This window comes from Malaclemys terrapin, chromosome 4 (assembly GCF_027887155.1).
Source record: "Malaclemys terrapin pileata isolate rMalTer1 chromosome 4, rMalTer1.hap1, whole genome shotgun sequence".
In the NCBI taxonomy this organism is placed as follows: domain Eukaryota; kingdom Metazoa; phylum Chordata; order Testudines; family Emydidae; genus Malaclemys; species Malaclemys terrapin.
The window spans coordinates 138178085-138199835 of record NC_071508.1 but is presented as its reverse complement, the minus strand read 5'-3'; the positions used below and the strand labels follow the sequence as shown (position 1 = coordinate 138199835).

At 42.3% G+C, this 21751-nt stretch overlaps 1 protein-coding gene across 8 annotated transcripts in view; it reads left to right on the top strand.

Moving 5' to 3' along the window:
* The window catches only part of SYNE2 (spectrin repeat containing nuclear envelope protein 2), a 262085-nt gene that overhangs the window by 77447 nt on the left and 162887 nt on the right, over positions 1-21751 (top strand). For 7 of the 8 annotated variants that reach the window (XM_054026012.1, XM_054026015.1, XM_054026017.1 and 4 more), the window contains 12 exons: positions 539-1146; positions 4525-4704; positions 5734-5884; positions 9217-9375; positions 10070-10231; positions 13355-13456; positions 15719-15919; positions 16922-17093; positions 17992-18104; positions 19972-20174; positions 20595-20714; positions 20810-21098. In XM_054026012.1, the coding sequence (XP_053881987.1) occupies positions 539-1146; positions 4525-4704; positions 5734-5884; positions 9217-9375; positions 10070-10231; positions 13355-13456; positions 15719-15919; positions 16922-17093; positions 17992-18104; positions 19972-20174; positions 20595-20714; positions 20810-21098 (2460 nt within the window). The remainder of the gene's footprint in view (positions 1-538; positions 1147-4524; positions 4705-5733; positions 5885-9216; positions 9376-10069; positions 10232-13354; positions 13457-15718; positions 15920-16921; positions 17094-17991; positions 18105-19971; positions 20175-20594; positions 20715-20809; positions 21099-21751) is intronic. The other variant, XM_054026014.1, reaches the window with a different exon arrangement.

Genomic DNA, 21751 nt, shown 5'->3' with positions numbered 1-21751 from the left:
CTGTTTTGTTCTTCAGGGAGTGCATGATACTGTAACCAAGTAACAGACTCTGCAGCGGGATTTCTCAGCACACCCGCATTTTATTTTTAGAGAAAGTATGAGACTCCCCGCGTAGGGCTGCCAACTTTGTAATATATAAAAACTGGACACTCCAGCAGGAGTTCCAGAACCTCCCCTGCCCCTTTCCCCTGAGGCCCTGCCCCACCTTGTCCCCCCCAGACCCCACCCCTGCCTTGCCTCTTTCCCTGAGGCCCTGCCCCTGCCCCACCCCTTCCTTCTGAGGTCCCACCCCCGTTCACTCCTCTTTCCCCTTCCCCCGTCAATCGCTGCTCTTTCCCTCTCCCCCGCTCCCTGTGGGTCGGGAGGGACTCACCTGCAGAGCACACAGTGCAACCGGGAGCCGATCGCCATTACAGCATTTTTTAGCTGATTGGCTGGGCCTAGGGCTCATTTTTTTCCAGCTATATGTTTTGCTTGGAATATGAGATACAATTTCTATTTCAGTTTGCTAACCTTGCTGTGGTTCTCTCAATTTCAGAACGTCCAGAGCGGTATAGTAAATGAGATTGAATTATGCAAACAACTGGAAAACCTAGACAGCTCAACAGGAGATGAATTTAACCTAATAGATTTGCAAGCAGCACGCGAGATTATGCTTAAATATAAGAGGCAGTTTGAAGACCTGAATCATAAAATGCAGGTCAACGAAACAGTCCTCAAAGAACTGGAAGCTTTTTTGGCCTCATTGAGAAGAGTTAAACTTTCTGTTGAGCATGCAACGGACTCTTCAATTTCTGACAAACCTGCGGTGCAAGGAAACACATCAAAAGAAGCCGTGCAGGAAGAAATTTCTCTGATGAAAGAAAAGGCTAAATGTTTGGATGAGCGCTTGCAGATGGTTGATATCTGCTTGGAAGATGCTGAATGTGGGGGAAAGACTTGCTGTGAAAAACTCATTGCGGCTTTATCTGAAAAGGCAAACAAGGCTTTTGCCCATCTAAGTAAGCAGGAGCTCATCCAAGAAAGTGAGTTACAGGAGATTTTTTCCACAAGAAATAATGAACTCTTAAAAAATATTCAAGATCTACATGATAAGATTAATAAAATAGGCTTGAAGGACCCAACAATTCCTGCTGTTCAACAAAGGTGAGTATGTTTATTGGAGCTTTTTTAGATCCTCACTTAATAATTTCAATAAGTTCTGTTGGTCTGGTCTCTATGGCTCCAATACAGCAAAGCACATAAACTTGTGTGTAACTTTAAGCATCAGCGTAGTCCCATTGAAGTCAACTGATTGTCATGTTGGATCAGGGACGGCTTTGTTTAAAAAGCCTTCTCCATGATATTGCTTCTTTAACCCCATGCTACTACACTTTGTTTGCTTGAGGGAGTTGGGAGGGTTGAGTCATTAGCTATAATGACCACCTCTGGTAGCAGTGAGGTTGCAGTTTACAAATGCTGCCAAGTAAAGTTATACAATATATTGCTAAATGGTGATACATACATTGTAGAAACTTTGTGTGTCAAAAGTCAGTGCATATCATACTGACTGAGAATTTTTCTAAAATGATCCGCATCTCCTCCTGTTAACTTATGGCATTTATATATTTGAAGTGGGTCTCTGCTCCCCTTCAGGAAAATTCATTCACCGTGTATCACACAGGGATTCGATACATTTTGATCAATACTAATTTATATCCATCGCTTTATTCATGAAATCCATACATTGCCATGCTTTTAATTGAATAGGGCACCTGAACTGAGATTTTAAATTGGCCAGAGTGACACTCAGTAGTTGAAGGCACTGTAGTTAGCTACATTAGTATAGAGCCTGTGAAATTTTGGATTAGATCCTCAGATGGTGTAAATTGTTACAGCTCCACTGAAGAACTGAGCCAGATTACACCAGCTGAGGATCTGACCCTTCTACAATTAAAGTTAAGGCCAGCTTTCTGTTTAAAGCTCGTCTTTTCTAAATGTTCTGAAATCTACAGGGTTACTTGGATTGCCTTGAAATTTGGAGTGCCTCAGGGGTCACCGGCACTAGGCATAAGCAGACTGGGTCTATGTCTCCGCTACAGCCTACGTTGGGAAAACTTAGGTCGCTCAGGGATGTGAATATTCCACCCCCTGAGCGACATATGTTACACCGACATAAGTTATGCCACTTGCAGAGGTGGTTTTTTTTATGCTGTTGGGAGAGCTCTCTTCCGTCGCCATAGAGTGTCTTCACCAGATGTGCTGCAGTGGTGCAGCTGTATCGGTACAGCTGTGCCACTGCAATGAGGTGCATGTAGACCTACCCTAAGCAACTGCTTAGCACCCTGAATGGGTCAAAGGGGCCCCCTATCACTAGTATGTGTTGTGTGGGAGGCACCCAAAATATTCCTGTTTAGGGTCTCCAATGAACTAGCACCAGTACTTCATGGGGTTCTGCTAGTGACCCAAATTTGGGGCCATTTCACCAAGGGGGTCCTGAGATACAGCTCCCGGAAAAAAACATCTTTTTTTAAAGTTGACAGATTCTTGCAAAGCTATTTTGGGTCACAGACGGATCAAACAAGGGCTCTGATCATCGCACAAGGGTGTCCAGTGCTCAAGGGTTACCCCAAGAGAGGGCATGCCACCCACCCGCTCTTTGGGGAGAAATCAAATTAAAAGGTTATTTCAAAAAAGATTTTGCTTCTCCAGTTTGGCTTGTCACAAGCATCCTGCACTAATTCTCGTGTCAAATTGATGATACTGAGCATGCGGGGACAGAGGAATTACCGGGATTGTTAGCCTGCAGAGTTTCACACTAGCTGCAGACCTCAAGGGATGAGTAGTAGTCCTTTGAACCTGACCCGCCTCACTAGCATCAGTTGGAGTCCCATCTTGGGCTGAAATATGGAAAAGGTTGTGAGGCTATTGCTGAAATCTGTCACTGCTGGAGGGTGGGGGAATGTAATCAAAGTAACTTTTTTTTTAATTTAGATATGTAAATGATTGCTGACAGGGGAGGGGCATTTTGTATCTTGTATTCTGGGGGTGTGCAGAAGGAGAGAGACACACCAGTCTTCTCTCACATACTTAAAGTTACTGTAACAACCATATAATAAAATTGTTCAAGTTTTGGGACATAGCCCATGGGTGAGATTTCTCCCACCAGCCCTGTTAGTAACTACATACGGCTAACATCTCAAAGCATGACCATTATCCCCATTCCACTATAACAAAATGTACAGGAGTGGGAGGAGCACTGAAGAATCACATAGCAATTGTGTGGCCTCCTGGAGAGACAGGGCTATCTGTAGCTTTGCCACTGGCCCGTTGAGTGACTTGGGCAAGTCACTTTACTCTCTGCATTTTGGTTTCCTGACTGTAAAATGAAGGTAATGATGAAAAGTTTGTTGAATTCTGCTGAGGGAATGCACTATATAAAAGCTAGGTCTTTTGGTTATTTCCTACCCACAGTAGCAAACATCAACTGTACACGTAGGTGAGACCTACAACTATCTAAATGATCACTCCTGCCAACAAACATTTAACTTTTTCTTTAAAAAAAGTAGGAAATTAAATGGCAAAAAACTGTTTTAATGCAGAGTTAAGGCTGCCTGGTGATAGCTCTTGCCCTTCAGAATGTGGAGTTCAGCGTAATTCACACATCTGAAAACCAGAAACTGCAGAGTTAAGGTAAACAACCACACAACCTTAACTTTGCCCTCTTTGAGCCATGCCCCACACCACACCACACTCACACTCTGCCCTTTTCACTGTAATGGACAGAGTAATGTACTTTCACTGTAATGTATTTGCCCTAGGCTCAAACACTGAGCCTACACATGTCCTCGACAGACTTACCAACTTTAACAATCACTTCATATCCTTTTATAAACCCTCCACACTTGCACACAGAATATACCTAAACCTATACTTTCCCTTACCCATGGTTAAATCCACAGACTGCTTTCATATTCCACCTCGCTACTGACATTACCCACAGCAAGAAGCCCCAGTGCCCTGCTACTGAGACAACCTATGTGATTCTGTATTGAAATGATGTAGACTGGCACATCAAAGTCCACATGCACCTTTTTCCTTTGATAACAAATATGGGGGGGGACTCAGACTCAGTTCTCAAATCAAATCACAGCTTCTCCAACCTAATCCAACTTATTCTTCTACCCTCCAATACAACTACACCTAACAGAGGGAATGTAACTGGAGTGCATGCAGATAATCCCCAGTGGCTATTGCCAGCTCCAGTGGGGCAGAGTTAAGGTTGCATAGGCATTTATCTTAACTCTGTATTTCCTGCTTTTCAGAAGTTTGAGTTAATGCTGAACTTGAGATTCTGGAAGGGCAGGCGCTATCACTGGGCAACCTTAACTCTGCATTAATAAAGTTCTTTCCCATTTAATGTTAGGTTAGTCAATGTATGCCATTCATGATAAACTTTCAAAGAAACCTCGTACTTACATTTGGAAAAAAACATCTCTGATCTGTTTTAATATAGGGCTATATTTTATTTCTTTTCTAATAAAGGATAAAATCATTAACTGAATTGGAACAGGAATTGGATTGCTATGCCATTGAAATGAAATCCATACGAGAAATTGCTAACAAGTTTCTACAGATTGAAGAGACAAAAGGAGAAGAAGCAGATGAACAGTGCACAGTTACAGAAAGGTTGTGGGAGGATACAAAACTGTCACTTGCTGAATGGTAAGGAGAAAGAATGAAAATTTTAAGCAGTTCATATGAGTAATAACATCTCTTATAAAATCAAATGGAAAAAGGGCCTTAAACAGAGATACTTGAAATAATATACTGAGAAAAAAAAGAAAACATTGCTGTTGTAGTACTAGAACTAGGCAAAAATTCACATTTTAAAAACATATATTATTATTGCAATCCTGTAACCCTATCATATATCAAGCTAAGTATGGAACATGGTGAGTACTTGGATGAGGGAACTCTTAAGAAACACCTAGCTCCTGATGGAAGTGATGGTGAGTCAAGAGATGACACTTCCCTCAAAGTCTCTATTTAACTAGTGCTCCAGTATGAGGAAAGGGGCATTGCACCACAGAAGGTCTGAACATTTAGATGAGATACCAGATACTGAAGCAGTATCAAAGCTGCAAAAATAGTCTGACAAGCATGATCCAGAAACAAGAGAGTGTCCTCTCCCAGCAGACTTCTTACATGGGGAAAAACAATCTGCAGAGGATGATAGCAAAGGTGAGTTCTGTAGAGGTAAAGGGCATAGCTGGAAAGTTTAAATCCAGATCTGATCCTCCCAAAACATTTAGATGAGATACCAGACTGAGATCCTAAACAGTAAGGGTGGTATTTCAAAGCTGCCTACAGGATTTAGATGCCACATCCAAATCCACAAGGCAGCTTTGAAAATGCCACCCTAAAGGTCCTGTGGCAGTTACTGTAAATTAATCACAATGGCCTGCTCAAATTTCAGTTTGCGTAATTACATTTTGTGTACTGAGTTCCTCCTACAATTTCAGTTGGAGGTGATATTTTTAATTACTTGCCCTAAACTGTGGTGAAATTTTGCTGTATGTGATTGAATAGCTGTTGGGTTTCATCCCACTGGTGGGTGAAATGATCCTTCAGAATGAAAGGTGCAATATAAATGTAAGTTATTAATATTATGTCACTTTTACGTGTGGAAGAGAGGAGGGGTTGAAGCTGTTCCTTTATACATGTATAGTAAATAATTCTGCTTTTTAATAGCCAGGAGCAGTGTGTGAGGGTGTTGGAGCTCCTGAAGCAGTATCAAAGCTGCAAAAATAGTCTGACAAGCATGATCCAGAAACAAGAGAGTGTCCTCTCCCAGCAGACTTCTTACATGGGGAAAAACAATCTGCAGAGGATGATAGCAAAGGTGAGTTCTGTAGAGGTAAAGGGCATAGCTGGAAAGTTTAAATCCAGATCTGATCCTCCCAAAATTTGAGGGAGTTCAGATGTGGGCTGTTGTTCAGCCCATTATAGATGTAGGATCGAGCTGCAAAGTTGAGACTTGGCTCTGGTTTCGGCTCCAAGCTATTTCAGAGTATTTGGGTGTTAAGAACCAGGTTTTTGCTTTAGGCCCATTTCTAACTTTGCACAGTAAACTAAGCTCACTTTAAAAGTGTGAGGGTTTTTAAAAAAAAAAAAAATGTCATAAAGAGAGAGGGTGAAATACTGACCACATTGAAGACAATAGCAAACTCCCAGTGACGTCAATGGTATTTCAGCTATGCTATTTTAAAATATCTTCCCAACTTTCCACCATTTTTAGATATTAGGGGCTTTTATTGCACAATTTCTAAATACACAAGCAAAGCAAGTTTAGTTATTTACTAAGAGGACATTTTAAATAGCTGAGATATATAAAGACAAACCCTTTTTAGCACAGTAGACAACATACAATGAACATAATATTAAATGTAATAATTTTGGGCTTCTTGCTTCAGAGAAGTTTCTGGTGTGACTGTTCTCTAACAGAAGATCAAAATTACAACCCTTGCATATCACTCAGATAATCGCTTTCTTTCCTTGCTCAGAGGAATACCTGGAACACCATGGGTGAGATTTTGGGCTGTACCCCTACGGGTGTGTCTACACAGCTGGTGAGAGGGAGCAAGCCTCCCAGCTCGGGTTAGTGCTCTAAAAATAGCTGTGTGGGCAGCACTTTGAAGTTGCGGCTGAGGCAGGAGCTGAGGAAGGTGTCCTTGCAGCCATCCCCAGATTTGATAGTGGGGGTGAGGAGGGCATTTGCACTAACAGAACCCAGGATTTCATATTTCTCCCCTTTCTCCTGCTGGCTCACACGCAGTATGGAGGATAAACCCCATCTATGAGAACTTCAGTCTCAGGAGCTACCATCTATTACATATGGTGTCTGCTAACTGTTAAGTGTTCACAGTAATGTATGCATCAGCTGATACCATTGCCAAGGTTATGACTGATTTAGAGGGAGTAAGTGGTCACTCCCAAGTGGTCCTTGTGGTGTTCAACAGACTTTGAAAAATACCATTTTTGAATGCCAGTGCATGCCTTTCAGCACCATAAATGTTAACTGCATGCATAGAGCAATAATAATGCTTAACTCTTATGCAGCACTTTTCATCAGTAGATCTCTAAGTGCTTTACAAAGGAGGTCAGCATCGTTATCCCCATTTTACACATGGGAAAACTGGGGCACAGAGCAGTGATTTGCTCAAAGTCACCCAGCAGGCCAGTGGTAGAGCTGGGAATAGAACCCAGGTCTCCTGAATCCCTGCCTAATGCTTGGTCTATAGGACCACACTTCTTGCCTACACAGACTTTATAGGTGTAACTGGATAAAGATTAAGGGGACATCGAACCTCAGAATCTCTCAAATAATTCACATTTTAATGATGCTATTGTTTCTATACTAGAATTATCTTTCTCCACTGGGTCACATGTCCGGTGCTTTAGTTTCCCCTGTTAGGCACACAAACCTATGTAGTTCAGGTAACATCCCATCTCTTGGGGGGGGTCTGATTTATTACACTCATGCGATAAGTACAAGCAGTTCCTCCCCGTAGGCAGCAGGGGGTTCAGGCACTCCATCCTCTATACCCCTTCTGGATTAGTCCTTTCTCTCTTCTCGGAGCAAGTTCTTACAGCCCTCTCTGGGGTCCGTAATCTTTCAGCCCTCCGGCTTGCTACTGCATAGCAACCCCACACTGGGATTTGCCTGATCCCGTCTCTACCAGACCATCCACCAGGCCTAGGTGGCGAGCCTTCTGTCTGGTTTTCTCTAGGTCACATGCTTGTTCATAATCATGTGCCCTATGACTACAACTTCCAGCTTTAAAGGGCTGGAGCCTATAACAGATGCACCAGGACATGGGTATGCACACAAGTACCAGTGCGCTGTTACAGTTACTTTCCCATCAAATAGTAGGACAGAAGCTCTGTTCTCATTCTGGGCTGCAAGACCTTCCCTCTTTCTCAGTGGCTGGCTGCATCTATAATATGTCTACACTGCAATGTAAGCCCAGGGTTAGTAGAACTCGAGTTAATTGGACCCTGAGTTTGTTAACCTAGGGCTTGAGTGTCTATACTCATTGTAACCTCAGGTTAGGAATTGTTGAACCCTGGGGCTCTCGTGTACACTGCATTATGTGGGCCTGAGTCCAACCACCCATATCCCAGACTTCCTAGCATCCACCCAAATTTGGCCGCTGTAGCTCTTTGTTTGTGGTGCAGTGTGGGAAAACTGGACTGTCCCCCAAATTAGACTGTCCAGAGGACAAAGAAAATTGGCCTATGGGATTCTTTTGGCAGACTCCTAGAGCACGAGATTGCACCTACATTGCAGAGCAATAGGGCTTGAACTCTGGGATCTAGCTTGACTCAGGCTCGGAACCTCCATCTTGTGGGGTCCTGGGTCTGAGCCTTGTATGTAAATGGAAGGGGGGTTAGGTTTGAGCCTGAATTCAAACCATGGGATTACATTGCAGTGTAGACGTACCCTAAGAGAACATTGTCTGGAGAAAAAAGATAGATCCATTAATGTCAAATTGCCAAACACTAGAGGTCAGTATTTCATTTCTTTCATTTTTAAATATTGTTTATAAATATGCACTGATATTATATTCGTGCACTAACAAACTGTTTTAGGATTTAAATAAAAAGTTAAATGAATGGCAGTATGCTGTTTAAACCAATGTGAATTTATTTTGGCAATTCCTATTTTTAGGAACACGCAGTGATAAAACTGAGAATCAGAATCCCAAATTATATCTCTCAGAGCTTGGTGTGAATCAGATTATTGTTATACAGATATTGTGTCATTCGGCATCTGAAACAGTATATGGATGTAATTCACTTTTGATGTCTGTGGATATTAATTTGTTTGAGGCAAATTGTTTGGGTCTCATAAGCCAGAAACTTATTTGTAAACCAATATTCCTATTCCTCATTTAGCAATTTACAGTCTGTATCATGATGTACTTAGAGTGACAGGTGGAATGTTCAGATCAGTAGTACAGACACTGGGATATAATGACAGAGGATGGATTCTTAGTCTCACCGTATTAGATAAAATGGATTATTTTGGGTCATGCTGCTGTGTTTCTAAATTGAAAAGAACAGCATAATAGTTAACACACACACACAAAAAAAACCATCTGGTGGATAAACAAGAGTTTTGACCAAATGCAGGACAAATGCTTTCAAATATACATTCTTTCTTTTTCACAGATTGAAGCGGTTAAAGAAGAATTTAATGAGCGCTCTGAAGATGTAGACAAAATAAATCAGATCTGCAAAAACCTCCACTTCCAGATCAATAAAATGAGAAGCTTCGAGGAGCCTCCCTTTCAGAATGAGGCTGACATTATTGTGGACAGATGGCTGGATGTATGTAAAAAGTAAATTATCAGGGAGGTCTTATCTGTTGTGCATTATAGTAATTGATTCTGACTTGTGCATAATATTTAGAATAAATTAAGTGCAGAATGTCAAAGACTCTTAAGAGATAAAGTCAAGTGTTTATCAAAGCAAAGCTTAGACTATGTCTTCAACCTCATTGTTTGTGCTATATAAGGCTATATATGTCATGGGCACGCTCCTACAATGGACAATTCTGGGGCATACAAAACATTTGCTTTTGCTGGTTGGATTTTTAAGCTTTTATGGCAACTTCTGTTGGTTTAGACTTTGGAAACAATATGGAAGATTACTGTGCCTATGCATCTGGTAAGAAATTGAAATATTCGAAAGTGTCAGTCTAAGTAGTGCATTGATGCTGAGATAAAATGGTACTTATTGAGAGTAGATAAAATTTGATTAGCAAGTCATGCTGCTAAACCTGTTTTTAAACTGGAGATAAGCCATTGTGTTTGATATGATATTGCTGAAAGCCATATTTAGTAAGAGATTGAAATGTTTTCTGTGTGACTAGTGCACAATGAAGACATATGAGATTTTTTAGCACCTACTTCCCTTGTTGTCTGTGTGGTTCCATCTAATCTAGTCTTTATCATATTGCCTTTCTGCTAAGAATCTTACTTTGTTTTCTAAAATTTGTTTTTTATTATAAATCTTGTGGTAGATCAATGAAAAAACTGAAAACTATTGTGATAATTTGGGAAGAGCTCTGGCTTTGTGGGACAAACTTCTTAATTTATTCAGCAAGACTGACACATGGGCAAATACACAACTTAGGAGCATAGAAGAACATCAGCTGACTGAAGAGGAGGTGACACAATTGAAGGTAATTTGACTGAGATAATGTTAGTCAATTAAATACAACAAACTCATTCCAACATGTTAAGGATTTGTAGGATATAAAGGTACATATTGGTTATAAATATCAGTGATACACAGAGAAAGTCTCGAAATTTGTAATTTTCTCTGCAATTTCACTGAATTAATTGTGTACCTCACTAGGATGCAGATCTTGGAAACGTAATGGTTTATTAATGCACTTTGATTTAGTCCTCTTTGAAATGGAACTAAATCAAATAATGGAAGTCAGCAGGGTTCACAGGGACAGTTAGTTTGCAGCAGGTTAGTACAGGGTAGATAGACACCCCAGCTTGCCAAGAACTAAATGTTTGTGTAGACAAGCCCTGAGTGCATGAGTATGTATAATGTAAGAGCACCCACAATGTGCTCCAAACATAGAACCTGTGAGAGAAACAGGGATAAGGGTATGAAAGTGTGTGTGTGCATGTGTGTGTGTGTGTACATATATATGTGTATATCTGTATATGGCCGTATTTAAATCTATGTTTGACGGGTTGGACCCCTTGAGATGCAACCTGATGTGCTGAGATACCACTGAGCCCGCCTGTTATGCCAGTTTGGGCACCCTTTTTACCTGTCTTGCTGAGTCAAGCTATCCCCAGTTGCAGAACGAAACAGACACTGAGATCAGTTCTGGGAAGGCTCAGCTTAAGGGACTTGCTCTAGCAGTCAGGTATCCACCTCCCTTGGGGTGCAGACCCAAAGATATATTATGAAATCCGCCTCCTTCCTCAATGTGGAGGAAGGTATGCACAACTTCCCTTCCCACACACCCCCAGTTAGAAATTACAGAAACAGGTTTAATAATAAATAAAGCAAACTTTATTAACTATAAAAGGCAGATTTTAAGTAGTAAAAGGGGTAACAAACAGAACAAAGCAGATTACTGACCAAATGAAATCAAACATGCAAATTAAGCTAGTTTCACTAAAGAAATTGGTTACGAATAGTATTTTTCAACCTAGATATTGTTGCAGACAGGTTGCAGAGTTTACGTGGTTCAGAGTTCCAGTTATATTCCTTTTCAGACTGGACCTCTGTCTCAGTCTGGACTCCCCGCTTTCCTTCCCTTCAGGTGGCTTTTGCAGTCTTTCTTCTTGGGCAGACAGCCATGGAGCCCCATTTGCTTTCCTCCCCACTCTTAAATAAGGCGGGTTTTACATAAGGCGGGAATCCTTTGTTTCCCAGACTTGACCCCCCCCCCCCCCCTTCCCATCCAGTGGAAAAGTTACAAGAAGTCCCAGGTGATGTTTAATATCAGGTGACAAGACCACTTGACTCTGTAGTATCACAGCATCCATGAGTCAGTGGCAGTATAGAGCGTCCACAGGAAGGCCAAGCTTTTCACAGTCCATTGTCCTCGCTGATGGGCCATGAGCCCTGTCTGGCTTTTCTATTGTTGTACCTGAAGTGTTCGCAGTGGGCGTCACCCAAAATAGCATAGTTGAAATACAGCTACATAGTCAATATTGCTAACTTCAGATACAGAAATGATACAGACATATGGATTGGATAATCCCATTCAGTAAATCATATCCTTTCCAATGATACCTTACAAGACCCATCTTGCATAAAGTACATCTCAGTTATATCATATTCATATCATAAGCATATTTTCATAAAGAATGTGGAGTGAAACATCACACTATGTATTGCTATTTTCGTATTTTTATTGTTTATCTTGGAATAGTTTGGAATACCTCAGAGGTGCTCTAAAGTACACCAGCTGGCATCTGTCCCCTAAGAGCCATTTTGTCACCTAGAAACTGTTGAAGCACAGTATGCTATGGCCACACCACTGGCATGCCTCCTTTACTAGGGTTGGGGTGGTTGGTGTAGGAACTATGCGGAGTTCATACCAGCTGTGGATTCCCTTATGTGAGGAAAAACCCTCAGCAGGGGAGATAAAATCAGTTTCCATCACCCATGCATCGCTTCAGCAGTGCAAAAGAGATCAGGCAAGGAAGGAAAACTGATCCAGCGTAGTTATATTAAGTGTAAGACTTGTATAAATTCCCAGGGAATCTTGGCCAGTTATCCATTTTTTCCTTTACCATGAAAGATCTCTATGTGAATGTTTGTGCAATAAAATTGTTGCAACATATTTAGTATGTAATATTAACCATCATCCTTAATCACAGCTCCATTATAGCAATGCAGTTAAGTATAGCTCATTTAAGTCTATATGTTTCCAAAAAGTTTAGCATGACAGGAGCTAGATTGTGAAGTATTTTACAGCCCATTTAAAAGATGGTTTCCATATACATTATGTGAAAGAAGTTGCACAACTTTCTTGGGTTCTTTATGTTGTTGGCATGAAACTGGAAACTCCTCTTTGTGCAAACTGGAACGGGTGAGTGGACAGAAATGAGTCACTCGCTAAGTAGGTAGAGAAGGGGAATAAAAAGGAATAGTTTGCCCTGAGTGAACGAGGCACATGGATTCATGAATATGACATATAGAATGTTTCTCATAGCACCTGTTTCAGAAGTTGAAGCTCACTCAGGGTATTTTAACTTGGACAATCAAATTTTGATAGACTGATCCAATGCCCAAGCCTTCAGTAGGTGTTGGATTGGGCTATTATATACCTGCAAATCCACATAGATGCAGGCAGCATTATGAAATCATCAAATCAACCTAAAGAATTACTCTTAAAATATAATCAGGATTGTAATAATTCTTGATTTAGTCTGTTTCTTCAGAGAGTATTTTAGAGTATGTTTTGACTTGACAATCAAGAATTAAGTACACAATTAAGACTATTTTTCTATAATAGCAACTGTGCGATGGAAAAAATAAAATAGTAATTTAGGTTTTTCATTTGCACTAGATTGTTATTTTTAACTCCTGGGCTAGATTTTCTTACTGCTGGTACAAAAAATTCTAAGTAATTACATTGTATTTGTGACTGGTCCTGAAATCATTTCACACACAACTCCCATGGAAATTTGAAAGGGAATTTAGCACACAGGCTCTATGAATTAGTAATATCATCATTGTACTCTAGTAGGAAAATGGAAATTAAATTTGACAGAAAATTATGTAGTTACAGGTATATTGATGTCCCTCCCCCCCCACCCCTTAGACTTCTTTACAGGTCCAAGAGCAAAGCTTAGAGGAATTTGACCGAAAAGTGTCTGAGATAGAGCATCTTCTTCATAACAGTGAGCCTCCATTGGAGTTACAGGTAAGGGGTGACTTATATGGTTAACATGATAGCATTTTTGATAATTGTATTCTAGCCACTAGTGCCCTGTTCACCACAATCATTACTTTTGGTTTGCCTTGACCACAGGGCAAGGGAGATATTTCTGTTGGATATTAGGATCAACATTTAATTTGCCCCTTTTTTGAAGTAAATTGTCTGAACCAAACCAGTATTTTTAAACATTAAGGGCTCAGTCTGTCCTCTGCTGTCCTGGGATCAAACTGTGGCATTTAGGGCATGGGAGGGCTGCGGGCCAGATTTGGCCCATCAGGGCTTTCAATCCAGCCCGTGGGATTGCCAGTCCCATGGCGCAGTGGGGCTAAGGCAGGCTCCCTGCCTGCCCTGGCCCCACGGCACCATGTCCCTGTGGCCCCTGGGGGGGAGGGGCAGAGGGTTCCGTGCATTGCCCTTGCTTGCAGGCACTGCCCCCCGCAGCTCCAATAGGCTGGGAATGGGGAACCGCAGCCAATGGGAGCTTCGGAGGTGTTACCCACAGATGAGGGCAACGCGTGGCGGAGCCGCTTGCACCACCCCACCCCCAGGAGCCACTGCCGGACATGCTGGCCACTTCCAGGAGCTGTGCGGGGCCAGGGCAGGCAGGGAGCCTGCCTTAGCTGCACTGCGCACTGCTGCCACCCCGGAGCCACTTGAGGTAAGCGGTGCTGGGCCGGAGCCTGCACCCTGAACCCCTCCTGCACCCCAACCCCCTGCCATGAGCCCCCTCCTGCACCCCGCACCCCTCCTGCACCCCACCCCCCTGCCTTGAGCCCCCTGCCATACCCCACACCCCTCCTGCACCCCAACCCCCTGCCCTGAGCCCCCTCCCATACACCGCACCCCTTCCTGCACCCCAACTCCCTGCCCTGAACCCCCTGAGCCCCCAACCCCTGCCCTGAGCCCCCTCCTGTACCCCAACCCCTAGCCCTGAGCCCCCTCCTGCACCCCGCACTTCTCCTGCACCCCAACCCCCTGCCTTGAGCCCCCTGCTGTACCCCACACCCCTCCTGGACCCCAACCCCCTGCCGTACCCTGCAACCCTCCTGCATCCCAACTCCCTGCCCTGAACCCCCTGCTGCACCCCAAACCCCTGCCCTGAGCCCCCTCCTGCACCCCACACCCCTCCTGCACATCAACCCCTTGTCCTGAGCCCCTTCCTGCACGCCGCACCCCCCCCACATACCCCAAACACCCCAGCCCCTGCCCCAGTCCTACATTCATGGCCCTACATACAATTTCCCCACCCATATGTGGCTCTTGGGCCAAAAAGTTTGCCCACCCCTGATTTAGGGCCTGATCCAACTTCCTTTATAGCTAATGGATGGATGCCCATTGATTTCCAGGGGAGGAGGACCAGGCCCTTAGCCACTGCTCCAAGTAGAGGGCATTGCAGAGCCACTTTGCACCAAGGGGAACTCCAGGCAGGCAACAAGCTACTTTACAATGGACTTTAAACATGTCTATTGTATTTACCGTGTTCTTTTCTTGTAGGTTCTGTAGTAAGTGAATATAAATGTTTTTGCATTGGTGCATTAATTCCCTAGGTTAAGGACAAAGCCTTCTCCCCATATGGGCACAAATTTCCAAAAATGAGCAGAATCAGTGTGGAGAGTTTATCTAGGGGGTTTACAACCCCTGTGCAATTCAGACTCAACTTCTTGTGTGCCTAAGCTCTCAAGGATGGTGTTTTGGGGTGAGGACATGACCATTGTAAGCCACTCTGTGGGGCAATTTCTGTGGGCCTAGAACAGCTGTGAATGCCATGGAGTGATCCTGTTGCCTTGTAAGCTGATGGGGACTTGTTCTGCTCCCTTTTGTCTCCACCCCTTCCTTGCTGTGTCCTTGGAAGCCTGCAGTGGAGCCATGTAGCGCTCTGGTGGCAATGCTTCTACAGGATCCCTGGGACAGGGCAGAATGTCAGTGTATGGATCAGAGAAGTTTGGCTTGTTGTTCCCAGAAGTGGAGAGGAGACTAGTGCCCATGTTCAGCTGAGAGTATTCATGTAGTCAGAAGAATAAACTTTATTCATTTAAAACAGTAGCAGCACTCACTGTAGGATTAGATTTTTTTCTTAAATATCAGAGATAAGAAAAAAAAAAGAAAGTACAGTAGTTTAGAATGGAGGAAAATGCAATTAATGTAGAAAGGTTAGGCATAAAAAGGAATAAACTCTTTTGAGCCCCATTTTGTAGGAAACTAGTCCAGTAAAACTTCTTATGCTGCTTGTGCATTTCCAATTTTAAGGTCATCAAGTCATCTGTTGAGAACAAAATGGAGCTAATAAGAAAGCACTTACCGAATAAGATGAGACCCAGTGAACTCAATGGCAATTCAGCAGAGCTAAAAGGAGACCTTGACCTTGCCAAGACACAGATTGGGATGACAGAATCACTTTTAAAAGCTTTATTTCCCTCTGACACTTTAGAGATCTTTACGAAATTAGAGGTACTGTATATCAAATTATGCATCTCCTGTAATTTTGATAACCTTTTCTTTCACGGGCAGCTCTTCATATGTGTTTCTGTCATGTATTTTAAAACGGTTGAAGCTGGTAGAACAATGAAGTAAAGAATTTAACTTGACTCCCAGTATTTCCCAAAGTTACCCAGAAGAAGGAAAGGCCTGCTTTCTTTGAGTATTACTATAGCTAGCTAATTATACATTTTAGCTACCTGAAATAGTAGTTTGTGTTGGGCTTGGTAACCACGCACCACCCCAAAAGGTATTAAATTCCCAGTGCATTTATTGGGCTAGGTCACATCAGGATGTTGGGCTATATTGTAGAGCTGTATCGTTTGCTAGGAGCTGGTGATACAGAGCCAACTATGTTGACTTTATGCCAGGGGGGCATTCCTCTATGCAAGGGAATTCCCACTTGGCTATTTAAGCCAACTTTCTACCCCGTTTGCACCTCCAGAAGGGACAAAGCAGGGCTAAGGATCTGGCTTCCTGCATCTAGCCTTGCAGGGTCTAGAGATATGAAATTCCATGTTTAGAAGAGAAGTAAAAATTTATTTGGCAGAAGAACGTTTATTTAAAAAAACCAACAACCCTGTGGCTGCTCAGTGGTTTGAAATGTTAGAATAAGTCCCTGTGAGAGGGATTAGTGTGCATAATGCAGGCGAGACAAAGGTGCATGATAAATGCTATTTATTTATGGACCGGCAGTTTGTTATATTGCTATAACCTCCACCTATCTGTTGTGTGTGATGCAGAAGTGTGTGTGTGTGTGTGTTATAATGCCTGCTCACTGCTTAGTATTTATCCCTGTTCATTAGTTGCATAAATAATGTTAATATATTTTGAAATGACCCCTTCTTAAAACAATTTAATTTGTCACAAAACAGCTTTGTACAGTGCATGCTGAAACCTTCTCCTTAACCTTAGATGCCTTTTAATATATCACTAACTCTCTTCGTTTTTAATTTGTTAATTTTTTTAATTTAGGAGCTACATCAGAAAATTCTCCAACAAAAACATCATGTGAAATTACTCCAAAAAAAGACAGGTTGTCTGACTCCAGAAGTGGCTGAATTAAAGAAGCAGCTTCAGTGTATCACTGATTTATTTAATACAAAGAAACACATTTTCCAGGATCATTTTATCAGTCTTTTGAACTGTAAGCAAAAATGGGTTTCACTTTTAAAGACTGACATACATGTCTGTGTCGAGCAAGTACTTGAATGTTATAACTCAGTAAAAACTGAGGGCTAGATCCTCAACTGGCGTAAGATGGAATAGTTCCATTTGATGCAATGGAACCAACTCAGGATCTGACCCTCAGTTTCCACATTCTTTCTGAGCTGTGGGCCCTGTCCCGCAGTCTTTATTTGCACAAAATTCCTATTGGATTAAATGGAAATTCTGTTAGAATAAAGGCTGTGTAGAGAATCATGGCAGGTCTTTGTGTTCCATAGTGTCTGAGGAACTCCTTAAAATTCCATCCTTTCAGATAAGCAATAGGAAAGATTACCAGAACTTTGCTGCCACCATGCATGTGTGAACACTGCTTAGCTTCTTGATGTGGCCTATTCATAAGTGTGTATTTTCAGTTCTAGGTGACATATTCTAGTTGCCAAACACAGGACGATGGGTATCGATGCCCAAAGAGAATTTCGCCCACAGAGAATTTCACCCAAAGAGAATATCAGCCTGCAGTCACTGGGAATAGCAATTGCTGAATAGTATTTATTTGTGATAGAGGCCAGAGTAGCAACAGTAAATCAGAATGTTTGATGATAGATTATCCCAGGCAACGTTTTCTGAAAATGTCACAAACAGGCCTCTGAGCTGGGTCCTCCAGCATGTCAATTTCACTGTCAGTACAAGGATGGGTTCCAAAAGAAAGAAGTAAGGACTGCAGCATTTTCTGTCATTTTGCATGTAGTGAGAGGCAGCATCCAGGGATCGCATTGATAAATATAATTATTAGGAGATTAACTGAAATCTTCATGTTGAGGAGAGATTTTCTGTTACTGGATAAGAAAAAAAAAAAGTCAGACTCTATCTTTCCGCAGATCAGTGTAAGGATTTTAATGACTGGTTCAGCAGCGCTCAGCTGTCTTTAAAGGATTGTTTTGACCCATCAGAAACTAAACAGACATTGGAAGAAAAATTGCAGACGCTCATGGTAAGATATTAGAATATTTTAAAATACAAAATATTTTGGAAGGAGGTTGCACCCTCCCAAGTTAGCAAGGGACTCTGTACTTTGGAGTAGATTCACCTATTGTAGTTTGTAAATTCAGGCTTTCTTGAGTTTGAAGAATGTTTGTTTTAAAAAACACAACGCAGTGTGGCAGTCAGTGGAAGGGGTAATAAAATTGTGTTAAGAAGTGTACATTTGAGATAAAGTTCTAACCTATAGTTAGGAAAGTTCAGATGCTAGAAGGTACTAAATTGAAGTCATTGGAACTTAAGGAAGTGCTTAAGCATTATGCTGAATCAGGGCCTTAGAGACTAAGTTGATCCTGACCCTATTGAAGTCAATACCAAAACCCTATGGACTTCAGTGGAGCCAGTATTTCACCCTTAGTATTAATATTATTATTAATCTGTATATTACTGTAGCCACCTAGGAGCCCTAGGCATACTCATTCCCATCAGCCTTTCCTCTCTGATTTACTCCTGGCTCCCTCTCTTCCTCTCCTCACAATCTCCCACATTCATCCTCAATGATGTCATCTTTCACATTGATGACCCACCTGACCCCTTAGCTGCATGTTTCTTTCACCTTCATGTCTTCCTTCATCCTGCAGCTTTGGTTCAACTCTCCCTTTCACCAAAAGGATCGTTCACTTGACTTGATCTTCACCACACACTGGTCTCTCTCTGATCTCTCTGTTGCTCCGTTCCCACTCCCTGACCATCATCTGGTCTCTTTCAGCATTGCCCATCACACACCCATTCTTTGTTACTTAGCCTCTCCATGATTTCCAGTCCATCAGTGTTAATATTCTTGTTTGCCCTCAACCTTTTCCTTCCTGCCCTCTCTTCCCTTTCTTCTGTCAGACTGATACAATGCAAATTGCAGGCTGGAGCAGACAGTCATAGTTTATCAACAGTTGAAGGCTTGATGGAAGAAGTGAGTAGCGTGACCAGATGACAGGAAGAAAATATCGGGACACAAGGCGGGGGGTGGGAGTCACCGGCGGAGCAAAAACCCCCAAAAACCGAGTGCTGCCGGTGTATTGACACAAACAGCTCCCTCTCCCAATTCCCTACTGTGGCCCAGTGCTGCCGGCAGTCGGCGGGGGGGCCGAGAACAGCCGAGTGCTGCGGGCAGTCAGAGGAGATTATGCACCCTCCCTTAGCTCTGCATACCTTCAGCGTCTAGGTATTTACACTGTGCTCATCACCATAATGACAGAGCAGAGAAGTAACAACCGCTGTAACTTTTCCTTTCACTCTGCATTCTGACATACAAGTCTAGCTGGGTCCAGACTGGTAGCAATGTGTGGATCAGTTTACAGTGGGGGAGCCTCTGGTTTTCAGGAGAGGGGGGAAAAAAACCAACCGAGAACAGCTCAGTGCTGCCGGCAGTCAAAGGAGAGGGGGAAAAAAAAAAAGAAGGCGGAGTGCAGCGTCCCGATCGATCTTCGGTCGGGATGCGGGACAAACACTTAAATATCGGGACGGTCCCGATTTTATCGGGACGCCTGGTCACCCTAGAAGTGAGTCTTAATGAGAGATCTGAATATGAAAGTTGTGGATGCTTGGTTCATTCTTCTGCTTTGTGTACTTTACCCCAGAAGAGACTCTTTGTCCTCTCTTCTTCTTTACTTTCCCCTTATATTTCAAGGGAGTTTTTCCATTTAGGTGGGTTTTAAATGAATAGAACACTGTAAATATACCTTGCAAGCGACACTAATGATTTTTTTAAAAAGCCTATAGTGATAACACAAATTAAGAAGTTTATATAGAATATAAATATCTGTTATATAGCAGCAAACTTGCTAAATGCATCTCTAATTTGTCATGTTTGTGCTTTTATTAAGAGTTTCCTAACTTTTGAAGGCAAAGAGAGTGACATCCAAGAGGTAAAATCTCTCTTGACTAAGGTGAAGAGTTATTTGCCCGAAGCGAGTGTTAACCAGCTTAGTAGCTGGGTGAGAGATCAAGAAGCAGAATTACAAAGCGTAACCTCCAAATGTCAGAAACAAGAAAAGAAACTTCGTGCTTCTCTGCAGCAACTCATTAGGTAGGGAGCTAAAATTAATTCCCAGCAGCTTGCTTATAGATGATATAAAGTGATATTCTTAAACAACCATAATGAAGAATAAATAACTCTGATTTTCATTATAAATCGTATACTGAGGAATCTGCTGTTTTCTTCTGTTTTGTTTCACTTCTTCAGTTTTCTTAACAATAAAGAGATCATGAGGACCCCGATTCAGCAACATATTTGAGCATGTGCTTAAAACTTGTCAATGGTTCAGCTGAAATCAGTGGGGCTACTCACATGCTTAGTTACGTATGTGCATAATACCTTGCTGAATCACGGCCCAGATCATTTCATATCTGTTACAGTGAAATGTTATTGTCAATGTTTTTTAGTAATTACAGATATAATACTTCTTACTTACCAATATATACATTTTTGTGTATGTTGTTTCTTTAGACTTCAAGAAGACAGCAGTGGCTTGAAGGAATGGCTCACCATTCAGGAAGAAAAATTGCCAGAGACCAAAAATGAGAAGATAAAATTAGAAAACGTTTATCAAATGCTAATAAAGCAGAGGTAGCCTTGTCTTGGGGAAGGGGGATAGTTTGTATCTTTTTTGACTCCTCTTTGTTATAGCAGATACACTGTGATTCATTTCTTGTATTTTTCAGAGACTCATTTGACTCCCTGTCTCAGCTGTCAAATTCTTTGAGGGAGTCTGGGTTTACAAGAGATGAAACAGTGTCCGAATCCAGTCATCTCATTAGTCGGTATCAGGAACTACAGACACACATAAGTGAAGCACTAGGAATTAGTCAGACACGATCCATGGAAAGGCAGAATTTTGAAGCGCTTGCACAGAACATGTCTTCTTGGATAAAAAGACTTAAAGACTCAGTTATTGGCTTGAGTTCACGGGAAGGCAAATTGCCACTGGAAGAAAGGATACATCAGATAAAGGTACTGCTGCACACTTGCTACTCTGATTTTGGCAGTTGAGGGTAATATACGGGAAATGTATGGTGTGTAATAATCTCATTAGATCCACCATATGTCATTGATGATTACAGTGTACAACTAAGCATATGGTTGTGTGGTTAATTAAACGCAGTTGGGCAGCACAGAACTCTCAGCCTAGGGGGAAGGGAGGGCTACTGTGGCTTTGTGCCCTCCCAGTCCTGACTGTTGCAGATGCTGGAAAGATCCCCAGCATAAATTAGACAGCCCAGGGCCTGTGTAAATTATAGCAACCTCCCCACGGTTGCCTTGTGGGCTTCAGTGCTGCCTGGAATATTGGCAGTGCTGTGTTCTGTTGGCTCACCTCTGACACACCCCACCTATCCACCAGCCCCCTATGCTGAGGTTTGTGAGAGGGTCCTCATAGGGTAAGCCTTACCGTTATCTTCTGCAGTGCCTGTGGTGGGAGAATCCTTCCCCAGCTAGAAATGGGTCTTTATGGTGCTTTGGCCTTTATACGCAGCTTAAAGGAGCTGCAATGGGTGTTAGGCTCTCACTCATAGTATTTGAAGCAAATTTTTGCTTTATTTTCTCAGAATGATGTTGGTGTTTTGTTCTTCTATAGCAGTGGTTCTCAACCTTTCCAGACTACTGTA